General features: G+C 38.0%; 1 protein-coding gene across 1 annotated transcript in view; it reads left to right on the top strand.

The window, feature by feature from the left end:
• ASCC3 (activating signal cointegrator 1 complex subunit 3) overlaps positions 1-26,053 on the top strand; it is a 204,620-nt gene that overhangs the window by 136,690 nt on the left and 41,877 nt on the right. The window contains exons 30-36 of the mRNA XM_081856656.1: positions 814-956; positions 13,868-14,005; positions 14,120-14,240; positions 15,481-15,613; positions 16,570-16,695; positions 24,793-24,904; positions 25,240-25,374. Of these exons, the coding sequence (XP_081712782.1) occupies positions 814-956; positions 13,868-14,005; positions 14,120-14,240; positions 15,481-15,613; positions 16,570-16,695; positions 24,793-24,904; positions 25,240-25,374 (908 nt within the window). The remainder of the gene's footprint in view (positions 1-813; positions 957-13,867; positions 14,006-14,119; positions 14,241-15,480; positions 15,614-16,569; positions 16,696-24,792; positions 24,905-25,239; positions 25,375-26,053) is intronic.

The following is a 26,053-nucleotide window of genomic DNA, read 5'->3' as shown; positions in this document are numbered from 1 at the left end:
CTAATTAGCCTTATGACAGAAACTAAGTATTGATTGGGGACTGGAGACCAATCTTGGCAGTTCAGATTATTTACACCTCAAGGAGGAGTATTGTAGAAAAACACTAATGAACAATAAATCTGTCCAGAGCTGTTCAGCTACACCTGTTCCAGAAGCAACAAAAATTCATTAGCTGTCAAGCTTTCTTTAGGCAATAGATATATTGATTTCTATATGAAGACACAATATTTACATTGTCTCCTATCATACTTATGTGTACATGCATTGGTTTCCATTTGCAGAAATGTTTTGCCATGATTTATCCTAAAATTAAGTGGAACTTCAGAAGACTGCATGAAGGGATAAAATCATTTTATATTCAGCAAAGCCTTTAGCATTTAAACAAGTATGTGGTACATATTGATAGTATCTGAAACAGTAGCTTGGTGCTCTTAAAACTTTGGCTGATTGATCAAATTGCTATAGAAATTTGATTTATAGAGAGGTTTTCTTTACACTTGTTTGATATAATATGGTTGTGAATGTGTCAACATTTTCCTTTATAATCTCCATTTCACAGCCCATAAAATTTTGTTGCCAGCTGAAACTTTTCATGCTCAGCAAGAAAATACTTAAAAAATAAAACTGGATTGTTTGGCTTATCTGTTTTGGTATTCGAAGTGCAAAAGCACAACAAAACAATAATAAAAATACCAATTTAAGTCACAGGCAGTTTCCATTCAAATGAATCCATGGCTGATGTAAAGGGATTGTGCAAGGATTGCTGATTGAAGGAAATACATTGCATTGTTCTGAATTTCTGGTTTTCCACAGCTATCAGGAGTCATTCTCCAGCCAAACCAGTTCTTATATTTGTATCATCCAGACGTCAGACTAGACTTACTGCTTTGGAGTTGATTGCTTTTTTGGCAACTGAGGATGATCCAAAACAGTGGCTGAATATGGATGAAAGAGAGGTATACATTTTCTGTTAATTGAATTAGGGGGATTTCTGGTTTTTCTCTTCTCTTCTCTCCCCTCCCTCCCAATTTCTTTTTACCACCCTTCCATTTTATTTGTTTGCTTTTTTTCTTCAACTTGACATCCTGGCATTCTATCTCACAACAGATCTCAAGGATAGGCTAAACTTGCACAGTGTCCTCAACTTCTGCTTCCTTTAGATTCCCCCTTCACTGGGACAGGATGAAATCTTCCTGTAACAAATGAAGCAGGCCAGCATACCATAGCTGTGATTTAGCAGCTGTGTGCTCCACCTACCAAAACCAAAAGGTAGCAGCAACTATGGAAGTTCACTCAATGGGAAGCTGGAATGCCCTGCACTGCAGATGGCTGGGAGAGTTATTCCAGAATTTCTCATTTATATATATTCCAACGCCATCAACATTCCATAAGTCCCTGGAAGCTCCTTGCAGAGCTGCTTTTGGAGTGCTTAAATTTTCCCTTTTATTTAAATTTCCAAAGTTACACACTTTTCTGTGCCTAGGGAGTCTCCTGAGTTGGTAAAACTTGCTGCCCTCTTAATTTAGGCGGGGGCGGGTTGTTTGCTTCAAAACTGATGATTTACCTCTGATGTTAAAATTGAGTGGTTGAATTCTCCCCAACCCGTCTTCACATTTCATTGAGTGAAATGTTCTGAGCACCCTATTCTTAATAGTGGTGCACGAAGGGTTAGACTTCAATTACTAGTTAGCTAGGTTTTTTGTTGTTCTTAGGTGGCTTGTGGTGTGTTACACATGGTACTCTAGAAATCATATTCAGTTGGCAAATAGCAACAAACGATTCAGATCACATATTCAGTATGGTCAAATTCTTAAGAATAAATTGTCACTTAACAGTTCCCATTTTGTATTATGAAAATGACCTTGTATCTCTTAGCCGTTTAGCTAAATGTCACATCTTCCCTTGAGCATTCTAAAAATTACAGAGTGTGTCCTTAGATGGTAATGTCTTTAAAATTTTAACTAAAGCAGTGTTAACTATAACTGTCATCAGTGGTTTAATGCGACATTGTTACTGGACGTGATTATTTTTAGGAAGGGTGTTTGACCTCCAAAGCCAAAGCATGCTTGCTTGGGAGCAAGTCCCTGAGTTAAATGAGGTTTGTTCTTTAATAAGGGCACTTGTGATTGTAAGCTTTGAGTGCTAGAAATGTTGTTGTAAGCAATGGAACTTATGCTGCTTGCCGAGGTTTGGGTTTTAAAGAGACTAAGCAGAAGTATTTATTTAAAAGGTCCACAGACCGTTTGTTTGTTTGTTTGTTTGATTGATAGGATATTAATTTGGGAAATTAAATCAGTTTAAGAGGTATTTATGTAAAGGTAGTATGGAGTATAATGATGAATGTGGTGTAAATGAAGGAGAATTAATTTGGAGCAGAACATGGATGGGGAATTCACTGGGTGCGTAAATGGACTGAAGAAGAACCATTTTAGAGATCCTCTGATTGGAGCAGGAAGGAGACATTTTGCACAAGCTCAGAGAGAGACAGTGCCTGGGGTGTCAGGAATTTTGAGAACATTAGATGCAAGCATATTCTTCCAATTCCAAGGTGTGAAAAAACTGCTCGTCAGCACAACAGCACAAAAATGTTGACAATTAAGTTTGGCAATTGTGTAAAAGAGGAGGAGGGAAATTGTCAGGAGGATACTTGTGAAATTAAAACATCCCAGGGATCCTGTTGCACCATAAAAGCAAATACAATTATTATTGCATAAGCCTTCTATAAGCCATCATCAGTTGCATGAATTGTGCAGGTGTTGGATATTATTTATGCATGGGTGTACATAAGATAGCACACACTGATACCTAGCATTTCTATTCATAGCACATTTCAGTGCTCATACTGCTTCACGTACTTTCAACATCATCATAATCTTTACAACAGCCCTGTAACCTAGGCCAGTACAGTATTATTCCCACCATGTGCAGGTGGGCTGAAGGGTCCAATTCACATACAGTGTACAATACATTTTGTGATTGGCCATGCATCCCGTGGGAGCCATTTTGTGGCTGTGGCCATTATATTTTAGTGGGCCTTTCATTCTTATCCACAAAGCAAAGAGAAAACTCGACAAACTCTGTTTCAGTGCTGCTGCTTCCTCCTCTTCAATGAAATCAGCTGAAATACCTGAAGCTACATAAGAGAAAATGAAATAGAACAAAATTGCAAAGAAGATAACGTCAGGTTCACAATGGTTATTACTGATTTGACACCCTAAGTACTTAAGTTTGTATCTCCTGAGTTGCAAGTGATATAGGCCTTTAGGTTTTAACACATTCCTAAGGACAGGAAAAACTACTTGACAGGGTGTACAGTGCATTGGGAGAGCTTCCTTAATATCCAAACATTTTTAATACAGCACACGATCATCTGAATTGTACTGTAGCATAAGCAAGGAGAAAGAGGATTCATTGTGCAGATGTTGTTGATAAGAGAGAGGCTTATGTGATATCTACAGTGGCCATGGAACAGAACTGATGGGGGCAATATTTTTGAGTTGTGAGCTAATAAAATAGTTTCTGCTTTTGAATAGTTCTTAAAGTAGAGACTACTTAAGGACATTCAATTATCCAAAGGCAGTTAAGATTTAGGAAATGGCTGACAAACCTTCAGAGGCAATGCTAGTCTTAGAAAGATTTTTGAAATCACTGGAAGGATTCTAGAAGCTTTGACATACAAATTCATAGACATCTCTGAAAGTTGGTTGGCTTAAAATCACCTTTTCGACTTTTCATTTATTTAGGTGTTTTGAATCCAAATGATCTGCTTTTACCAAATTCTTCTTCAATTACAATTATAGACCTAAATTATTTTGGCTAGGAGGTGGTTATAGGTGTCTTATTGAACAGATGCAAGTTGTTTGGCCCCCATGAAAAGTTTCTACCTTCCACTTTTCCACTGAGCCAGTCCTCAGAAAGTCACTGTACGGCAGCAGTAAGTCAGGATAAAAACTTTGGCAGGCCAGATGTGGTCTGTAGGCTTTAATGTTTTCTGTTATTGTTCTAAAGTCTCCTCTTCTTCCACCTTGGTTGTGAGAGTTCGTGTAAACAATGTTATTGCAGAGCATCAGTACCTCCTGTGAGGGCAAATAGATTTGTAGATTCAGTATCTTCTTCAGGACAGACATCATTTGGCATAGTTATTTCAGACTGATGGACAGAACTAAGCTTCCTAAAGCAACATATACATCAGAAGGCCCAGTTTGGTCAGAATCAAGTATACACTTCCAGAGATAATGCTAAATACATTATTCCTGGTAAATGAGCCACCATAGCTGCTTCCAGAGATAATGCTAAATACATTATTCCTGGTAAATGAGCCACCATAGCTTCTAGAGGGCTGTGACAATTTGTGTCCTGGGCTTTTTAGACTTGTCTACCCATGTACTATCTGAAACCAAAGGGGCACATTGTTTGCCAGATGTGAAATATATTGGCATTATTTTCAGCTCTCCTACCCTACTACAGGTGCTGGGAGCAATTGTAGGAGATGACTAATACTGTCGCTTTTTAAATCCCAGTTGATTAATCCAGGTCAGTTGCCTTTTATTACATTCTTTTTAAGAAAACTCTTCAGCTGATGATTGTAGATGGAGCTGCCCATTCAACACAAGGCCTGAAACACCTATACGTCATGCTGTCCCATTCTGAGAATATCCCGTGTTGTCTGTTGCCTGCTAGAGCACAAAAGAGATAGAAAATTGCTAGGTGTGTCACCAGTTTGAGCAGTCCAGGCTATCCTGACAATTTGACAGATCTAGCAGAGACAGCCTTATGTAAGTGTTACTCATGTATACCAGCTAGAGTGGAACAGCACTTTTAGCTTTGCTCCAACATCAGCTAATCTTTCTTAAAGAACTGTGTGTTTTGTGTGACTGTCTTGCCTGTATAAAAAAGCAAATGTGTGAGGTTCTCTTCTGGCGTGAGGCCTTTGTGCCACTGGGAGCCCCCTACAAATGAGGAGATGCTCACACATTTGCTTTTTGTGTGTCCCCACACTGGTTTGTATTTGTGTTCCCTACACACAAGTAACACATGCTTAGGTCATAGTAACCAAAGCCAGATGCAAGTGAGCAATGTGCTCACAGTACTGAGAACAAACTTTGGTGCCTCGCATTCTTACATCAAGGGAAACAGTCATATTTTTTTTCTGTTTAAAGGGTCTATGACAGTTTCCCTGAAGATTCATGTTTTGGAAGCAATAGTAGTATAGCCTCACTAGACACAGTAGTGTGATTTGCTTTGCTTTTAATGTATTTAATCACAAGGTTTAGCTCCTTGTGATTGATCAGTGTAGGGGAAACAAAACTAAGGAGATTTATTTATAGGGTATATTTATATTTATAGGGTATATTTATTTATGTAACTCCTAAACTGCAAAGAGGGCATCCAACAGATTCAGTCCTGTGTAACGTACAATATTGTGCCAATTACCTAGGAAAGATCCTGTTGAAAACAGAAGCTAGTTCCTGTGACAAATGTAAAAAGTGCAACATACTAAATTAGCATTTGCTTGGATTTGATTCTCTTTACTCTAGTCTGAAATTTTAACAGATGAGACTCATAAGGAGAAGGGAAATCTAGTACTGGTATGTGGCTTTTAAACTACAATTGCAACTTCTTTCCACAGTGTATTTAGTACTGTAAACATCTACAGCTTGTTAAGATTGTACTACAGCTAATTTAATAAAGCTAATGTAGCATCTTTTAAACAATGACGCTTAGTAACACTTAGGAAGGCCACATCCAATTCCTGCTAAGAACATTGAAAAGACTACCACACGTATTGTGGAAGGCGGTGGAGGCCTTTATAGCTTCTGAACAGGAAACTGCATGTGCAGCTGTGAATATGAAGCAAAATGTGTGTGCATGTATACAGAGGAATATGCTTCCTATATAGATCTAAAAATAGAAGTTTAAAAAACTGCTCTGTTTAGAGAGTGTCAAGAGAGTGTCAAGCATATCCTTTTGCTTCTAACATTTATATCAATAACTTAATATTTTCAATATGATTTTCAAAGAAAGAAAAATAGAGTGGTTTTGAACATGTGACAGCTCTCTCTCTCCAATTTTAAAGGCAATGTTAGGGCAATCTGTAGTTTGTGGGTGAAATTTAATGCTGCTTCTCTGTTCACAAAATGTATTTTGATCCATCAGAAAGAGAGAAAGAAAGGTGATTATCTCTCATTGTCCCTTCTGTCTGCAGGCCCTCTACCACCACTTCCTGGAGAGTACCCCAACCCTTTGGGACAGATCTTTTGGGGGTGCAAAGGTCTGCAGTGTGGAGGGAATTTGGGGCAAATATCCTTCCCTTTTCTTACATTAGTAAATGTCTCTGCTAGATCAAAAGCCATTTCACAAGCAGAATGGCAGCACTGGATTTCACCCAAATATATTTCTTTAATCATTTCTTCTCGGGGCTTTTAATATTCTGAAACAAATATGTTTGGGTTGGATGAAGGCATGCCCTTCCACAAACGGAAAAGCTCTTTTCATTCGCAGAAGAGATTCTGATTCAGCAAAGGCTGCCATAACAGGAAGGAGGGAAATGATTTCTGCAGCCCACATCACTGGCTCCTATTCTGTTCCACGGGGTCCCCTAATCATTTGGAGCAGCTTTTTGGTGACCAGAGGAAAAAGAAGATTCGGGGGGGGGGGGGAGGCTCCCTTTCCTTGAGTCAGGAAGTGTCCCTTGAGCAGAACTCCACTCACAGGAAACCTGGAAATCTGTCTTTGTAAAATAATGTCAATTGCTCCTATTTTAAACCCAATATTTTTTTAGCTAGGCTTTCACCTTTTTTAAAAAAATTAAAATTAAAACGTTTGTTGTGACAGGGTTGGGATCTTTTCTATGAGTTGACAGATTCAGCAGGAAATTTTTAAAAATACACAATAAATCTCTCTGTATTTTAGAATTCAATTTTTCAAATTCTATTCATTTATATTAGGATTGCGTGTGTGTTTCTTGTTTATACGTATTTATCCTGCCTTTCCCCCTCAAAGATCTTAGGGAAAGATATGTATTTTATCTTCACAACAACCCTATAAGGTAGATTAGACTGAAAAATAGTTACTGGCTGAAAGTCACTCAGGAAGCTTTGTAGCTGAGTGGGGATTTGAGTAGACACCTCCCAGATCAAGCCCCACTCGGTATCCACTGTTGCTGCATGGATGGTGCTTAGAATGAGGCATACCAACATAATGTGTGGGCTGAATCCGTGTAGTCCTTTCTCAGGATTTGCAGTGCTTCTTCCTTCTGCAGTGTTGTGCTTTATCATTAAAAAAAAATGCCATTTAACTTTTAACGCAGCAGCACTTTAACTAAACTCAACATCTGTGCCAGATGTGAAATGTGTAATTATATTTTCTTTTAAAGACTTCATAACTTTCCTGATTCTTTTGTTCAGCCCATCTTTCTTTCTTTTTTACCAGCCATTTCAGACAATCGATAAGCATTATGCAGTGGCATATGGTCTGGGTCTGATGTGCTTTGAAAAGGGTACAGAGTACTAATAATGAGGATTCTGCGAAAATGGGAAAACCAGGGCGGCAGATATGCTTTGAGAAAGTATGGGGTTTTAGCATCTTGAAACAATATATCACACTCAAAGGGACAGAATTGGGCTGCACAATCTGTTAGCTCATTCTTGTCCAATCTGGTCTCCTCCTTTCTTTTGGAGCCAGTGTTGTCATCAACTTGCTGAATTATACCCTGACTGGAATGAATTTCAGACTCAGGGTAATGTATCTACTTAAATGGAATTCTATCTTTCTACGAAAAGCTTTTTAGGTATAATAAATTTTTTAAAATATATTTTTAAACCCTGGTAACGTCAAATTGTTCAGAATTTTACATGTGTGGAAGGAGTGAGAGAGAAAATACAGTGTTTTAGTCTGAGAAAAATCTTGCTGGTGTTGTCATGAGATTTTTCCCCCGCTCCTTGCAACTTTTTTTTTTTTTTTTTTTTAAATGTTATTTATGTTACAAAAGGAATCTTAAGTGCATCTTTCAAAGATAACTTTTAAATGGCACATTCATCGTTAAATTATATAACATGACTGCTATACTTTTTTTGGAGTTTAAAAATCAACAGGTCATATCAGAGTGGGTTGGATCTCTTTTATTATTAAAATAATAATAACCAGCCCACTTCAAATTAGCAAACCTTAGCTGAGCGACTGAAAACACAGTTTTCTTGCTGCTTCAAATTAATTTTGATAACAAATGCATCTGGTAAACGTACTGTGCCTTTTCATGGTTAACACTTGTTCGTGCTTTCCAAAGAGCTGTTATGTACGCATGTTAATGTGTACACATTCCCTTGACAGGTTTTCTTTTGGCAGTGATGTCTTGAGCAAAGCTAGAAAAATCATTAAAGTTTGCTTCATGCTTGAGATGGGCAGTTTGCAAACATCTTGCACTGATAGCCATCTCTGAGGTTTCACGGGAACTATTATCTCAGCATAGTTGATCTGGCAATTGTCCTTCCAGCATTCCTCATGTTTTGTCGTATTTTATAAGGTGAATGGAATAGGCATGCAAAAATAGACTCCAGGAAAGTGGTTTCCCAGAAAACAAATTGTTGTTAAAAAAAATTTAAAGCTGTGGAATGTGCTTCTGGGTAAAATAGGTGTTTGGAGTTTTTTATTACGCTGATTTATGTGAAAGTGAGGGGGGTCTGCTAAAAATGGCCAGGATTCCCCGCTGCTAGAATGACAGGCTCACAGTGCATATGCCAGCACTCCTGCTAAGGGTCCTTTAGTTTTGCTGTGTTAAATTACACAGCTTTGCAGGTATAGCTAACAGCACGGCAGGATATTGCTTTAGTACAAAGGCAGTGGGCGGATTGGGAGGGAATGAATAACATCATCAGCACAGCAAACGGTAAGAACTTCCTCTGTGAATAAATGTCCAGCAGCGTAATAGGGAAAGATGTTCTGTGCTTAAAACTTTGATAACAACCAGGAGGGGAAGTATAAAGTTGATTGGCCAAAGTAAACAAGAAAACAATTTCATGTTTTTATATTTCTTGGAGGTCTGAGCATTTCACTGATGTTGAGCTAGAATAAATAGCACTATAACTACACTGCTGCAGGTCTTGCAACATAAGCCAATGTTAAAAGGGATGTGGCTGATCTGTGCAATGTTCCCTACTTATAAATACAATGAATATACGCACTATGTATACTTGATCCTTTTAAATACCATTGCAAAGTCATGTTTTCCTCCCAAACAGTGAACCAAATGTTTTAGCTACAGGACCCCAATTGTGGGGCAGGCAGTTTACAATGACTGGCTCCTAGCTCAAAAAGTTGTTTGAAAATCAAAGGTTTTGATTAAACTATTCCATTGATATGTTGGCTCTTAGACACAAAGCTTATTTTACTTCTTGGAACAGTGATTAGAAGTCTCAAAGGAATTCATACCCCATACACACACACCCCACACAAAAAATCAGTTGTTGCTCCTTTGCAGAAAACTGAGGACTTCCTTTATAATCCACTATAAAATAGTGTCTTTGTTTAAGATGTATGTTAAAGACGGCCTCACTTTTATTCTTCTACCGTTGCATTTATCTCCATGCACTGTATTCATTCATTCCACCAATCCAGTTGAGCTTCTGTAAATATACGATTTCCTTATGTTTCCAACCTATACTCTGGTGCACACATCAAACTTTCATTTTCCAGTGATTTACAATAAGCATTTGGGTAGCAGCGTCTATCCTTGGGCTGATCTAGGAGCTTTCCTCAGATCGTGTAAATTGGCAGCAAGCAGAACCAAAACATCACTTCAGAAAACTGGGTTCCCTGTTGTGCATCATTGTCAGATCATTGTTGTGGGATTTACATTATATTTGGCTCTTTGGGCTTGACAAACTAGTCTAAATTGCTGAGATATGAATAGATTGTGTTAATTTTATGATTTTTGTGAATTAAATAAAATTTTGCCATAATTTTACAAGTATACAGGAATATTGGTATTACCTTGGCATGAAACAGGTTACTATTTACTCAAATTTTTAAAAAAGAAAAACAGATATGTTTTGATGTTCAGAAGTTGTTGGTGTTTATTAAAGGCCCCAGGGTCAGTCCCTGGCACCTCTAGATAAGGCTCAGAAAGACTTGCATCTGAAAACCTGGAGAGCTTCTGCCTGCCAGTGCAGAGATAATACTGGATAGCCCATTGGTTGTACTTGATAGACATGAAAGAATCTTCATGAAATATTTTTTTTCTTTTTTATTGAGATTTTTTTTTTGTTAAGTGACAAATAGCAAATAGTATAGCAAGAATAATAGAAGGTACAACATTTCCTTTTACAAAAACAATTTACAGACATCTTTACAATGTCTATGCTCTTTGAATTAAAGGATTGGCCTCTTACAATACCAAGGTACCCAACAGTAGATATAGTTCAGCATTTTCCTGTGTTTTATAGTAGCAACATGCAATAAATGGGCTCCTTTTTTCAATGAATTTATCATCAATTTGTCTCCCTTCTCATATTTTGAGAATATTGTTTAGTTTTAACAATTGAACGCTATCCCATACTCTTACAATCCAGTTGTCCAGTATTGGCACATTATTATTTTTTCAACTTAGAATTACCATATGGGCCACTGTTTAAAAGTGTGCCGTTTCTCTGTCTTCTAAAAGAACAAGGTATTTTACGTATTGCAGTATGTAACTGCGCAGTGGTGGAACATTTACTTTTATATACTTGTTTCTTCTAGTACAGCAGTCTGGAAGTGTCTTAGTTGGAGGCATGAACAAAATACATTCAACGTATCTGTGTTGTAGTTTTGCGTCTTCAGCATAGAATACTGATGTTGTTGTTGTTGTTTAGTCATTTAGTCGTGTCCGACTCTTCGTGACCCCATGGACCAGAGCACGCCAGGCACTTCTGTCTTCCACTGCCTCCCGCAGTTTGGTCAGACTCGTGTTTGTAGCTTCAAGAACACCGTCCAACCATCTCGTCCTCTGTCGTCCTCCTTCTCTTTCCCAACATCAGGGTCTTTTCCAGGGAGTCTTCTCTTCTCATGAGGTGGCCAAAGTATTGGAGTCTCAGCTTCAGGATCTGTCCTTCCAGTGAGCACTCAGGGCTTATTTCCTTAAGAATGGATACGTTTGATCTTCTTGCAGTCCATGGGACTCTCAAGAGTCTCCTCCAGCACCATAATTCAAAAACATCAATTATTTGACGATCAGCCTTCTTTATGGTCCATCTCTCACTTCCATACATCACTACTGCAAAAACCATGGCTTTAACTATACGGACCTTTGTTGGCAAGGTGATGTTTCTGCTTTCTAAGATACTGTCTAGGTTTGCCATCTCCTTTCTTCCAAGGAGCAGGTGTCTCTTAATTTCGTGACTGCTGTCACCATCTGCAGTGATCATGGAGCCCAAAAAAGTAAAATCTCTCACTGCCTCCATTTCCTCCCCTTCTATTTGCCAGGAGGTGATGGGACCAGTGGCCATGATCTTCGGTTTTTTTGATGTTGAGCTTCAGACCATATTTTGCGCTCTCCTCTTTCACCCTCATTAAAAGGTTCTTTAATTCCTCCTCACTTTCTGCCATCAAGGTTGTGTCATCTGCATATCTGAGGTTGTTGATATTTCTTCCGGCAATCTTAATTCCAGTTTGGGATTCATCCAGCCCATCTTTTCGCATGATGAATTCTGCATATAAGTTAAATAAGCAGGGAAACAATATGCAGCCTTGCCATACTCCTTTCCCAATTTTGAACCAATCAGTTGTTCCATACCCAGTTCTAACTGTAGCTTCTTGTCCCACATAGAGATTTCTCAGGAGACAGATGAGGTGATCAGGCACTCCCATTTCTTTAAGAACTTGCCATAGTTTGCTGTGGTCGACACAGTCAAAGGCTTTTGCATAGTCAATGAAGCAGAAGTAGATGTCTTTCTGGAACTCTCTAGCTTTCTCCATAATCCAGCACATGTTTGCAATTTGGTCTCTGGTTCCTCTGCCTCTTCTAAATCCAGCTTGCACTTCTGGGAGTTCTCGGTCCACATACTGCTTAAGCCTGCTTTATAGAATTTTAAGCATAACCTTGCTAGCGTGTGAAATGAGTGCAATTGTGCTGTAGTTGGAGCATTCTTTGGCACTGCCCTTCTTTGGGATTGGGATGTAGACTGATCTTCTCCAATCCTCTGGCCATTGCTGAGTTTTCCAAATTTCCAAATTTGCTGGCATATTGAGTGTAGCACCTTAACAGCATCATCTTTTAAAATTTTTAATAGTTCAGCTGGAATATCATTTGACTTCACTCTAAGGCCCATTTGACTTCACTCTCCAGGATATCTGGCTCAAGGTCAGCAACCACACTACCTGGGGTATACGAGACATCCATTTCTGTCTGGTATAGTTCCTCAGTGTATTCTTGCCACCTCTTCTTGATGTCTTCTGCTTCTGTTAGGTCCTTTCCACTTTTGTCTTTTATTATGGTAATCTTTGTACGAAATGTTCCTTTCATATCTCCAATTTTCTTGAACAGGTCTCTGGTTTTTCCCATTCTATTGTTTTCCTCTATTTCTTTACATTGTTCGTTTAAGAAGGCCTTCTTGTCTCTCCTTGCTATTCTTTGGAAATCTGCATTCAATTTCCTGTATCTTTCACTATCTCCCTCGCATTTTGCTTGCCTTCTCTCCCCCGCTATTTGTAAGGCCTCGTTGGACAGCCACTTTGCTTTCTTGCATTTCCTTTTCATTGGGATGGTTTTCGTTGCTGCCTCCTGTATAATGTTACAAGCCTCCATCCATAGTTCTTCAGGCACTCTGTCCACCAAATCTAAATCCTTAAACCTGTTCCTCACTTCCACTGTGTATTCATAAGGGATTTGACTTAGATTGTATCTTACTGGCCCAGTGGTTTTTCCTACTTTCTTCAGTTTAAGCTTGAATTTTGCTATAAGAAGCTGATGATCTGAGCCACAGTCAGCTCCAGGTCTTGTTTTTGCTGACTGTATAGAGCTTCTCCATCTTTGGCTGCAGAGAATATAATCAATCTGATTTTGATGCTGCCCATCTGGTGATGTCCATGTGTAGAGTCGTCTCTTGTGTTGTTGGAAAAGAGTGTTTGTGATGACCAGCTTGTTCTCTTGGCAGAACTCTATTAGCCTTTGCCCTGCTTCGTTTTGAACTCCAAGGCCAAACTTGCCAGTTGTTCCTTTTTTTCTCTTGATGTAGAATATTGATGTAGCTGGCATTAAATACCACCTGGAAAGGAGTGTTATTGGAGACTAATACCCGCCTGCCCACCACTGCCGATCACTTGACACAGCCACTGCCTATTGCACACCTCGCCGCAGCCGCCAATTGTCTGCCCACTCGCAGCCACCAACAGCCCACCCGCCCACTTGCTACAGCTGCCAATTGCCTGCCCGCCTCACCACAGCCACCAATCACCCGCCCAGTTGCCGCAGCCACAGCCAATTGCCAGTAGGCCTTGCCGCAGTTACCAATCACCCGCCCAATCGCCGCTGCCAATCTTCTGCTTGCTGCTGCCATTAATCGCATGTCCCCCCCCCCCTGCATTCACTATCCGTGTATTGCCTATTTTTAAGCAAAAAGTATCGTCTTATACACGGAAAAATACGGTATATTAATAATATGTGGAGTGCATTATAAAGGTGACTATGTGTTTGTATAGCTTATTGCTCCCCTCCTCTTCCTTATGCTTCTCTATTTGCTTGCTTCTGTGAATTCCTTAATGAAGAGACTGTCTTTTTCCTTTGTTTACTACTAAGACTGTATAATATATTGATAAGTATTTACTAATGTCATATTGCTGGGGGGAAATGCTCTGGAAGATTCTTAGATTAATCCTTTTTTTGTTGTTATTGCAGATGAGTGTCATCATAGGAACAATCAGAGAGTCCAATCTCAAACTGACCCTTGCTTTTGGAATAGGCATCCACCATGCTGGCCTGCATGAACGAGACAGAAAAACTGTTGAAGAGTTATTTGTGAATTGCAAAATCCAAGTATGCTTGTTCTGTAATATTATACTAAGATGTTCTTATTCATTTCTTAAACTTCTGTTTACTTCACACAGAGGTCCTTTATATATTTTTAATCTTGTATCTTTTTCTTTTTAGGTCCTTATTGCTACTAGCACGTTAGCCTGGGGTGTCAATTTTCCAGCGCATTTAGTAATTGTTAAAGGGACAGAATTTTATGATGGAAAAACAAGGCGTTATGTTGATTACCCAATTACAGGTATTGTCAGAAATCACAAAACTCTTAGAAAAAATACATGTTATAATTAACTACTGATATCCATGAACATGGAAGTTAAATATGGAAGCTGAAATAGAGCTGTCATATCTTTTGTTCAGTTTCTTTAGCAATAGTAAACTTTTAGCTGTGCTTTGAGTATACTGAATTGGAATAATTGAGTGGAATTTGATAGCAAAGAACAATATCTGAGAAGAGAGAACAAATCGGGAGGGTATGGTATAACATATTTTTTTAAAGTCACTATTGAACAAACATACCATAAAGTGCATACAAGAAAATGATATATAGCTTATTAGATATATTATATGGATGAATACTAATCTGATCTTAATTAACTTGCCTTATTTAATTGTTTAACCTCAAAACATATGAGAGTAGCTAGGCATTTAGTTTCAGTTTCTTACCTGCAACATTGCAGGTTACATGGGGAATACTTGTCATTGTTTTGATTTCAGCATTGCTTCATAAAAAAAATTATCAGCATAAAACTACTCAAATGGGAACAGAGAAGTATATTAGGAGAAGGCCAGTACCTTTACCCTAGAATACCACTGAACAGAGTATAGGAATCTATGTGAACTGATATAGCATGCTTTGCACACAGATGTGCTATCTCCACTTAAAAAGTATCTCAGATAGCAGAGATGGGTCTACTAGGAAATTTCATATTTGTATGCTAGACTTGTCAGTTTTGTATCAGCCATGTGGAACAAAGGCTATTTGAGGCAGTGGTGTAGTGTGGGTTGTCAGCACCCGGGGCAAGGCAAGTAATTTGCGCCCCCTAACCCGTGGATTTTAGTAGGGGCAGAGAGCTGCAAGTGCGAGCGCGCCCCCTCCAGATGTTGCGCCCAGTGCAGCCGGCCCCCCCTGCACCCCCCACGCTATGCCACTGATTTGAGGTGAGGCGTCTTGCTAAAGCATTTGGATGGGGTGTTTGGGAGGCTTGAAACAAGATTCCCAAACCTCATTTTATTGAGACTTTGCAAAATCAAAGTTCAACTTTCAGATACGAGTGTGTAGCCAGATGTTGCAAATAAACATTAGGAAAAAAACAGTTTTAGTGTAAATTTTCTGGTCCTTTTTCCAGTTTAAATATTCATATATCTTTTAATATTTGTGTTGTTTATAAGGGTGGTGCTGTATCTGGACATTTGCCTTAATATATAAAAAAACAGTACTCTACAGTGTGCTTAATGTTGTCATCAATTTACATTTGCAGATGTTCTTCAGATGATGGGACGTGCTGGGAGGCCTCAGTTTGATGATCAAGGAAAAGCAGTGATTCTGGTTCATGACATCAAGAAAGACTTCTACAAAAAATTTCTTTATGAGCCTTTCCCAGTAGAATCAAGGTAAAAAATAATAATACCACAGTTAATTTGGGGAAACGTGATTCACAAAGGCACTGTATTTCACGGAACTACAAACTGAAAAGTTATCCTCTTCAGATAATCCAAATTCTATTTCATGTGGAGGTTTCTCCTAGATACTCAATTTATATTTCCAAGTTACACCCTATTGCCAAGATAATTCCTTTGTCAGACTGCAATCCTAACTCCACTTAACTGGGAGTAAGCTTCATTGAATGCAATTGGACTTTGCTGAAAATTCCTTTGCTGAGTAGACTTAGCTACAATTTTTGGCACTAAGTCTTGATTACATGTATCTAAGGTAGATGACAACATTGTATCTGTGGTGAAATCTGCCCTTTTTTCTTGCTGCTACCTAAACACACAAATCCCAACACAGAAAGTTCTTGGGCTGTGGAGGTGGGGTAGCTAAAAAGGCAAGTGGATAAGACAATAGATGAAACAGTGGCAACAAAAGCAACATTGTTCACAAACAGACATTATCATTTTAAAGTTTCTGGTGTCTCGGTGTCTGTTGGGAGATCTTCAGCCCATTAGTCCAGTAATTTTTGATAGCCCCTCCTAGGCAGAGAGATGTCTCATCTATGAGCATAACGGCTGGTAGCAGGTGATAGAATAGCAGTATCCTTCTCAAATGCTATTTCCCCATTTTAGACAGTCTCTAAAGTCGTATCCATTTCAAGTTGCTTTCTCCGTAAAAGATACTGTGGTCCTGCTGCCCTAAAAGGCAGTCTGTAAGTAACTTAATTTAAAAGGGGAAAAAAGTGCTCACTGGAATCAGTCCAGGTACTTCAGCCAGTTTTTACAGATTTTAACATCTGTAGTCAGATAAGATTAGCTATCTACCCACTCCAATTGAGTGTTTTGAGTACATAATACTATTCCACAATTAATCTAAGTGAAATGGTGCAATTTTAATTTTTGTTGATTTGTTTTAGTTTACTGGAAGTTCTGTCTGATCACTTAAATGCTGAAATTGCAGCTGGAACTATAACTTCAAAGCAAGATGCAATGGATTATATCACCTGGACCTACTTTTTCCGTCGCCTTATCATGAATCCAAGGTGAGCTGTTAAGAAATTGAGCACCAGTGAGGTTTAGTGTGCATAGTAGGGAACCTTGAATACCTTGGTTCATATCCCCTCTCGCTTATGGATATGCTGGCCATATCACTTAGATATTTTTATCTAAGTCCTTCCTTTGTAAAATGGAAACTTTGTAGACACCCTGTAGATTGGTAATAGTATTGTAAATCACTTTGACCGTTGTTTACTACAGAAATCATAACTAGACCAACAAAAAGAGTGGGTTCTTTTTTTAAAAAAAAAAGTACAGTTTGTGTATTTTCCTTTTTCTGTTTTTGTTTGGTTACATCCCAGCTTTGAAAAAAGAGAAAGAGGACAGGACAATCCTTTCACCCTTGCTTATCTTCATCCCTTCCACATACTTTTTTGCCCACTTCAGCTGTTGAGATCCTCTCATGGAAGCAGACTTTGCTTTATGTATCACTTTCAGAATCAGAGACAGTAGGCCTAAATCAAAATTTACATCCAGGTGTAAAAGCTGTCTATCCACACTGCTTTTTTTCAGTGGAATGAACACTCTGGCACACATTTGATGTAGTGTAGATGACGGGTAACCTCTGAGTCCACATTCCACTGCAGGCAGTCTACTCAGAAATGCATTTGGCAGTGTATCTGATTCACTCCTTATCATTTTGAAGAATATTGGGGCAGGAGAGGGGGTCTGATTCAAAGAAAGTATGGAAACATTGTCAGAGGCCTGGTCTTACGCAAACACCCTACTGTTCCACAAGTGTGTTGCAAGTCACTTAGTTCCCTCCAGACTAACTCCTGACTGAGTGCTCAACGTTACACATGTTTCTCCGGTGTCTACATATAGTAGCAGCATGTTGACATAAATGCATAGCTTTTGATCCTCACTGGTTGGGAAAGCCGGATTTGCCTGCATACCTCAGGGCCCTTTCCATCTATAAGAACCCCCTCTGGACACCTCTCAGGATTCATCTGCTATAACAGTGGAGTCAAGGTCCTGGTGGAAACAAATGATTTTATCTTCAAAATGAAGCTTAGGGTTTAGTCATGTTGAATATATTTCAGTACAGGTGTTGTTGTAGCTTGATCACCATTGCTGTGGATTTTATTCAAACGGTATGCTTTTTAAATTATTTTTAAAACTGTATTTTTAAATGCCCTTGGGACATCTTGGTGAAAGGCAGGTAAGAAATATAATAACAATGGTGGTGATAATTTTGTTGGTTGTAGGGGGCTAAGTAATTCCTATATGCATGATATATAAAGAGCTTTTTATTTTGTTAGTTATATGTAAGTGCCCAGTTTTGCATGTTACCAAGTGAGAATATATAAATAACTGGTTGATTCCTCCCTCCCTACTTAGAACAGAGCTTTTTCTTCTTCTAATCATGCTAATTGGCAACCAAGCCCACACACATTGGTTCAAATCCAAGTGCTCTTGTTAGCTTGGTTTGTCAGTTAAGCGGCTCAAATTATAGCTCTCAGCCAGGATCCACAGAACTACTGAGTTTCAAACAAGCTGCTTTTCCTAGACCAGTAGAAATTTGTCTTTGAACAAATGACCTTTCCATGCCATGCCACAAACTGCTTCAGAAAAACTTCCCTCAGTTTCAAAGGCTGTATGGCCAGGCTGTTGTTAGAGAAAAACAAGCTTCCTTGAGCTTTTGGAACCACTTCTGTGGCTCACTTGATCCTGACCATCTTGCATTAATCTTAAATAATTATCATAAAATTAATTACACTTCTTAAGGACTGAATCATTCCATTTTCTTTATATAAAAAAACCACACAACTTGGATTTTAATATTCCAGTTCTGTTAAAACCAGTGCAACTCTTCTAGCCGAAATAGTTTGATGATTGGCCTAGAGAGTTAAAGACTCCACCAGAATACCAGAAAGTTATGTTAACCACAGTCTTGAAATACAGCTGGCTAAAAGAGCACTACCAGAACACTGTCCATCTGCGGAACAAATGTTTTTGAAGCCACTCCTTATCTGTGAATATTTTAATTATATTTATTTCCTAAAATTTATACACACTGCTTGAAGGAGGGGGTGTAGAAAGCTTAAAGTGTTTTACAAAAGATTATAGTGATGATATTTTTAAAAAAGGATAACTCTATTCCATTTATTTAGTCCACTGTCCCTCCCCGCTGACCTTCTGATTGGCAAGCCCTAACTCTGTGGTTTAGACCACAGCACCACCTGTGTCCCCTAAATAATGCTTAGGATATCTTAAAAATGAGCTGCTATCTTTCAGTTCCACCCGAGTGCTTCTTAAACACATATAACAGGAAAATTAACTGCTGACAGATACTGAAGTAATTTTGACACAATGCAATAGACTATTTTTTAAAAAAAGGATTCAAAACTCTGTGGTCTTATTTGTTAGTTCATCTGTTCTGTCTGTAAAAATGCTTTTTTAATGCTATTGTCAAAAAAAACACACACACACACCAAAAAAAACCCTGATGCTAGTGTTGCTAGTTGGCAGCTGGCCTTGTTCAAAGGAATGTTGAATGACTCCTTGCTTGAATAGAGATTATAAATAGACCACAAATTAGTTGGGCAGTGTTGATGAAGGAACCAAATGTCTCACAGTGTGTTGTAGCTGTTGATAATGTTATGAAGAGGAGTAGGTTTCCCCCCAATTTTATTTAGACCATAGCATTTCAAAATGTTTTTGGTTCTACCAAAACCTATTTTGTCTGTTATTAAGAAAAGCAGGCTGTAATGTAATATATTACATGTTCTGTGAACAAAAATATTATTAGGTACACCTTCTTCCATCTTCATATTCAACCTATATGGCTGAAATGAAAAAAAAATGTTTATTTTATGGAGTTTCCATTCTGCCTTTCTCTTTGAATGGCCCCCAGGCAGCTTTCAATAGCAACAACTACTACTGCAAAAACAACAGCCACACACAGTAAAATACAATACTAAAATAATAAACTACTGGAAATTTACCAGTATATAAAAAAGATAAGAAGTAAAGAACAGTAGATTAATTATCTCAAAGTAATAGGAGAAGATGTGAATTTATAAATCAAATGGGCATATAGCAATATTACACTGAATCTAATGGGTCTAAGACATCTCACCCATTTACTACCAGCTGTGTAGTTATTTTGTTTAGTTATTTAAATCTAGTGGTCATTCACTATTTTGGGCTCCCCCCCAGCTATCAACTGTGTCTGCTTTACATAAGCCTTTCCAGGTTGACATTTGTCTCCCATCTTTTTCTTTCATATGTGGCTGTATCTGGTCCTTCGTCCTTCTAGTTTTCCTTCAGTCATACTTTGAACTAGTTGTTCGTTTCTTGGGATGTTTCCAGTCATTCTATCTTCTACCTGATGAGACAAATAATGCACCTTGCCTCATAGTGAATTACATAGAATTGTAGAATTGGAAAGGACCCTGATATGGCTGAAGGATCTTCATAATGATCAGTCCGCAAGATGTGCACCTTAGAAATTACATTAAACTCACAAATGGTTGCAAAATATTAATTTTTAGTAAAAGATTACCCATCTGAGTTCTTCACAATTAAAGTAGAAATAATATTTTTAAAGGTGGGGGGATCACAGTTGGTGAAGAAAAGATATTCTGAGATAATAAAACAAGATGGCTCTATTAATATTTCAGATTGTCTGTGCCAGAGATACAGTATTTTTAAGTGTTGATGGCCATTTTAATAATGAATTTGGTTCACTTTGATTGCCATTCCGAAATGATAATGATGGCCATTCAATGTATTACTCAATGACATAAACCTTCTTTCTCTTGCAAATGAGCTTGCTCTCAAGGGAGTGTCTTGGTTTCCTTCCCATTGAACCGCGTTACAACTCGTGGATTAGATCCAGAAAATATGTTGATTGGATCATCTCTCCAGTGTTCCATCCATCAGGGATAGGCTTAGAATAATAGATTTCATCTAAGCCTCACATCCGTGGCCTGGGTTTAGTAAATTTCACGTTAAGAAAAATCATCTCAGTTGCAGCATGTCTCAGTGAATACGACAGAACACCTTTTGAGAAGATAACTATTTGTCTACCCTGTGCTTAGATTCAGTGTAATATTACTACTACCGTATAATCTGAACATAAAAACCATGGTGTTTGTAACAAATGACTTCACAGGCCTGACAGTTATAGCACTACCATTTCAAGGCTGATGAAAAATTTCCCAGGCAGATCTTGGATCAGGTTTACATAAAACTCAAACAGGAAGCAATTGCCACCACAATCCACATTAAACCGAAAATGGTCAGTGTAACTTCATCTGCATTTTATGTCCTTGCACGGCTCCCTTTTTCTCAGCTGGTGAAATGCCACACTGGCTTAGATTAGAAAAACAAGTTTGTGTTTCTCGTTGAGTTCATTCTAGATATAGTCTCAGGTTTAGCAGTAGGAGTTTTAGTTCGTTTGTTTGTTTTTTATATATTGTTTAAAAGGAAATTGGAAAAGTTTCTTCCTTCATTGTTTTGATTGTTTAAATGTTATGTACTTTGTAAATTTTTACGATACCTAGGGGTTTGTTATTGCTTTTTCCCCAATGGGCTACTAATGGAAGTTAGCCTGTCTACCCCATGTGCTAGATGCTGTTAGTATAAAACTGCCTTTGACTTTCACACCTCTCAGGGGACGAGTAATTGTTGTGTTCAAACAGCCTGTAATTGTGATCCCGCTGGCTTTCTCAGTACGCTTCTGGCTATTAGAATCATTAAACAACTCAGCACCTGTTAACAGCATTGTAAATATTCAACCTTGCTTGTGTGCAGGTTGAGCAGAATATAGGAGAAGGCTTACAGAGCCCAGCCTCATAAATTAGAGCTGCTGACAAGTCAATTATTGTGAAACTGGGTTTCACTGTGAAATAAATGAAATGGTGCGCTGACAAAAAGGTGGGTTGTCTGTTTGCAGCAGAGGGGAAATAATGACTGGATGATTCAATGCAGTGACCATGAAACTGCACTGTTTTTATTCTTTATATGTAATTAAATAGTTAGATAATACAGTCACTCAGAAACGGGGGGCTGATATATAGTGTATTTTGAACGTATGAGCATTCAAACACCTCTGATTTTCTGTGGTATGCTTTTTAAAGTATTGGATTAATAAAATCTTAACTGAGAAGTACATAATCTCTCTGGTTGGATTCCTATTCTATCTAACAGAATACAAGCATTTTACTTGAGATCTCATGAAAATGACTTTGAAATCCTACCTAGACAGCTCAGTCTTGCGCCTGTTTACTCAACACTTAGGCTGACTGCGTTCTGTGGGGCTTACTCTCTCTTGTGTTAAGGATTGGAACCTAAGATTCCTAGAAGTATGGCTATTTTGGATTTCCTTTAGTTGAGTTTTTCTTTTAAAAAAAGGAAGGTATATTAAGAGCTATGTTTTTTTATTTTAAAAAGTGCCATAGTTTTTGTATTTTTTGAGATATTTTTTTCACGGATTAAGTGCTTTTTAAAAAAATAGTTTGTATTCTACAATGCCTTCAACTATTTCACCAACTGCATTCTTGCTAAATTAGCCGTTGTTTAGTGCCATACTGTAGTTGTGAAATGTGTCTAGCGTTGGGACTAGAAAAACAGCCAAACTCTATGAAAATAAAATTAAAGGCTTGGCAAAATTCACTCCTTAAACAAAAGAAAGATTTTCAGCTTTTCCATATATATGTAGGATCACAACAAAGCATTTTCATACACCATTAAATTATTTATAATTCCAGTTTTAGGCTGCAATCCTGTAACCTTTACCTGGATGTAGCCCCACTAAACTTTCCAGAATTTACTTCTGAGTAGAAATGAATAGGCTTGTCCATAAATGTAGCTTTATTTGAATATACAGGTTTAAAAACAATGCTGCAATTAAGATAAATCATTTTGCAGCAGTAGTTACTAACAGTTACCTTTAAAGCACAAAGGGATATCAAAACAACGGACCCTTGAAACATACATCCTGGGGAAAATAGAAATCTGGATTTGAATAGCAGCAAAACTAGTATTGTGCACCTACTCAAGCTTTAGACTTGTATTCCCTAAAGTTCAGCTTTTCCTGCCACATGACAAGCCTATTTTGAAATGTGGAAAGTTTAAAAAGCAGTTTGTGATATGACCTGGGGCCTGTTGTTGAAAAGGGAGGAAATTAAAAACCTATTAGGTATGTTTAATCATTTGGGTGCATCTGATGTAGTTCTTTTGATCCTGGCTTGTGCGAGTCAGCTACAATTTTATACCCAATTACTTGAGAGTAAGTCCTAGTGAACTCTGTGAACTTAAATCTCAGTAAGTATTGTAAAGCATATTTAGGTTCAACTGAGAGAGATATAAGCATACCAATCCCATTGAGAATTAAGCTCTTATAGTCTCTTAGTTTTGGGCTAGATCATGCCTTCATTAAATCAGAATCTAGGCTACTGAACATGTGGTTTCATTAAATTTTGTATAACATTTTTAATTATAAGCTTGTGATAGGTGGTCATAATTTTCTTCTACACTCGTTTTATCTTTGTATATTTTATGTGGCCATGATAAGTAGCCATTCACGTGAAATGCAGTTAAGACAACACCCATCACTAACGCACATTAAGTAACAGCCTTGCTTTTTCTACTCAAAAACATATTTCATAATCTATTGCAATTTAGTGCTCCACTTCCAGGTTTTGTGCGTATGCATGAGTGTCAAACAGTGCATTTCATTAAATAAATAAAGGCCTTCTAGTGATTAATCTGAGCAATAAGCTTTCTCCTTTCTCACCCATTGTCTCATTTGTTCCTCCGTTATTACAGGGAGGATTTTGTTTATGTTTACAATGTGTACTAACTTAGCACCATTGGACCTCTCAGCTGCCATTCTGGGATCATAAAATTGCAGGACTATGGCTAAGGTAGTTGAAGTCCATTTTATCCAAAGTTCTGTAATTTCACGTTCCCAGCATCATACTGATTGGAAGCCCATCTCTGGACTCTCAGTAAGCCACCGTTTTTGGCACATTACATGAGTTTTGTTGGGAGTTATTTGGAAAAGCAAGAATAGTGATCCAAATTGTATCTTATTTAAGAAAATTAACGAATTGACAGTTCAAAGAACACTTAGATTTTGTGTTGATATGCATGAAAAAGAGAAAGATAATGCACAAGAATTAAGAGCAGAAACTGAAACATGAAATAAGACTACAACAGTGCTGGGGAACACTACTGTTTTATATTAATTGATTTTTTAAAATTAAAGCTAGTCCATTAAAAATTGGGTGGTTCTGCCATATATTTATAAGAGATGTTCATATTCCACTTCTATTTCTTTATTTGCAAATCATACATTGCTACAGAAGTGATTTGTTAAAGGGACTTATTCACACATTTGTTCACATTTTCTATCCTACATAGCAACGTCTCTAGTAAATATACACATTGTATTCAGCTAGCTAATAATGTAATAACGTAAACTAGCTTCTTATGTAATCTGCTCGGGAATAATAAAAACGCACATGAATTTTGCTCTTATTGCTAGGAAACTGGCCTATTTTATGCAGCAGTCCAGAATAAAATATTTGTTTTAGATCTGTTTTTGTTACATGTTTATCTCAGTGACCACATTCCTGATTTGTATAACAGTATATACATCAAAAACAACAAGGAAAGAAATCAGAATAATTAGAAATAGTGCAAAATTATAACACAGTTTTGTTGGTACATGTACAAAATAATTCAGTGTGTTGTGTAATCTTCAAAGCACTACTGGGAAGAAGATGAGTGGAATTGGGTATCTTCCAGCAGCCAGAAAATAACCATACATATTTGTAATGTTTGGTAGGTCAAACCTGACAATGAAACCTTCATTTTTTAAATTTAGGGGATTCCATGTTTGGGTGGGGCTGGAAATGGCTCTTGTTGTTGTCATCTTAACTGGCCACATCCCTGCAATCATTTTAAAATCACAGTCAGGCAGATGTAACATTGGATATGGTCATTGATTGCCACCTATAATACATGACCATTCTTACTTTAGTCATGTTCTTTGCTAGTGTTACAAGAACCTTATTTGTGTCAGCAACATTTTCATAGCATCTAACTCTATTACATTTTCATTTACACAGTTATTATAACTTAGATGCCGTCAGCCATGACAACATGAACAAGTTCCTTTCAAACCTTGTGGAGAAATCACTCGTTGATCTGGAATACTCTTACTGCATTAAATTAGGGGAGGTAAGGCTAATTTATACTTCATAAAAAGACAAGATCTGGGCAGCAGTAATATTTATTAGGGATTATCTTTCATCCTGATGTTTGTTGAATTATGAAATACATGTAGGCTGCTGTGCGACCTCCCATTGCAGCTACTGAGGTTTTGCAGTTCCTTTGGCATTTGAACCAGTAACATGCTGTTAAATGTATTTGTGATTCGGATCTCGCTATTGTGAAGTTTTTAAAACATAACACCTCCATTAGAATACTGCATAAAATGTGCTTACCTCCAGGAAAGCACTAAGCACCTTGAATCATATTTATCTAAAATATATATATTTCCCCATGTGTAACAGGACGACCACAGCATTGAACCTCTGACTCATGGCCGCATTGCGTCATATTATTATTTGAAGCACCCAACCGTCAGGATGTTCAAGGATCGTTTGAAACCCGAATCTAGTGTTGAAGATCTGCTCTCAATTCTGACAGTAAGTTGCTATTTTGTTTGATTAATTATTGGATTAAATAATTCTTAATCCAAATGAAGTAATTTTTAGCTCATCCAGCACTATAATGAAATGGGCAATACAGATGTGAAGACCACTCCCCGTGGAATTTGATGGGTTTTATGCGGGAGGGACGCAGGTGGTGCTGTGTGTTAAACCACAGAGCCTAGGACTTGCCGATCAGAAGGTCGGCGGTTCGAATCCCCGCAATGGGGTGAGCTCCCGTTGCTCGATCCCTGCTCTTGCCAACCTAGCAGTTCAAAAGCGGGTGAAGTGCAAGTAGATAAATAGATATTGCTCTGGCAGGAAAGTAAATGGCGTTTCCGTGCGCTGCTATGGTTCGCCAGAAGCGGCTTAGTCATGCTGGCCACATGACCCGGAAGATGTACGCCGGCTCCCTCGGCCAATAAAGCGAGATGAGCGCCGCAACCCCAGAGTTGGTCATGACTGGACCTAATGGTCAGGGGTCCCTTTACCTTTACCTTTATCTTTACCTTTACCTTTACAGTGATAGTACAGGAATGTACAGATGTTGAAAGTAAAGTATTGTTTTCTTGGAGTAATTATCTTGATTACCCTTTTATTCAAAGAAATATTTCACACTGCTGAATATTGTTAGATGTCATGTTGTAATGATGGAAATTTCTTTCATGGTTTTAAT

The sequence above is a fragment of the Podarcis erhardii genome (genome assembly GCF_964252035.2).
Source record: "Podarcis erhardii genome assembly, chromosome: 3".
NCBI lineage: Eukaryota > Metazoa > Chordata > Lepidosauria > Squamata > Lacertidae > Podarcis > Podarcis erhardii.
This window is presented reverse-complemented; position numbering and strand designations above follow the sequence as displayed.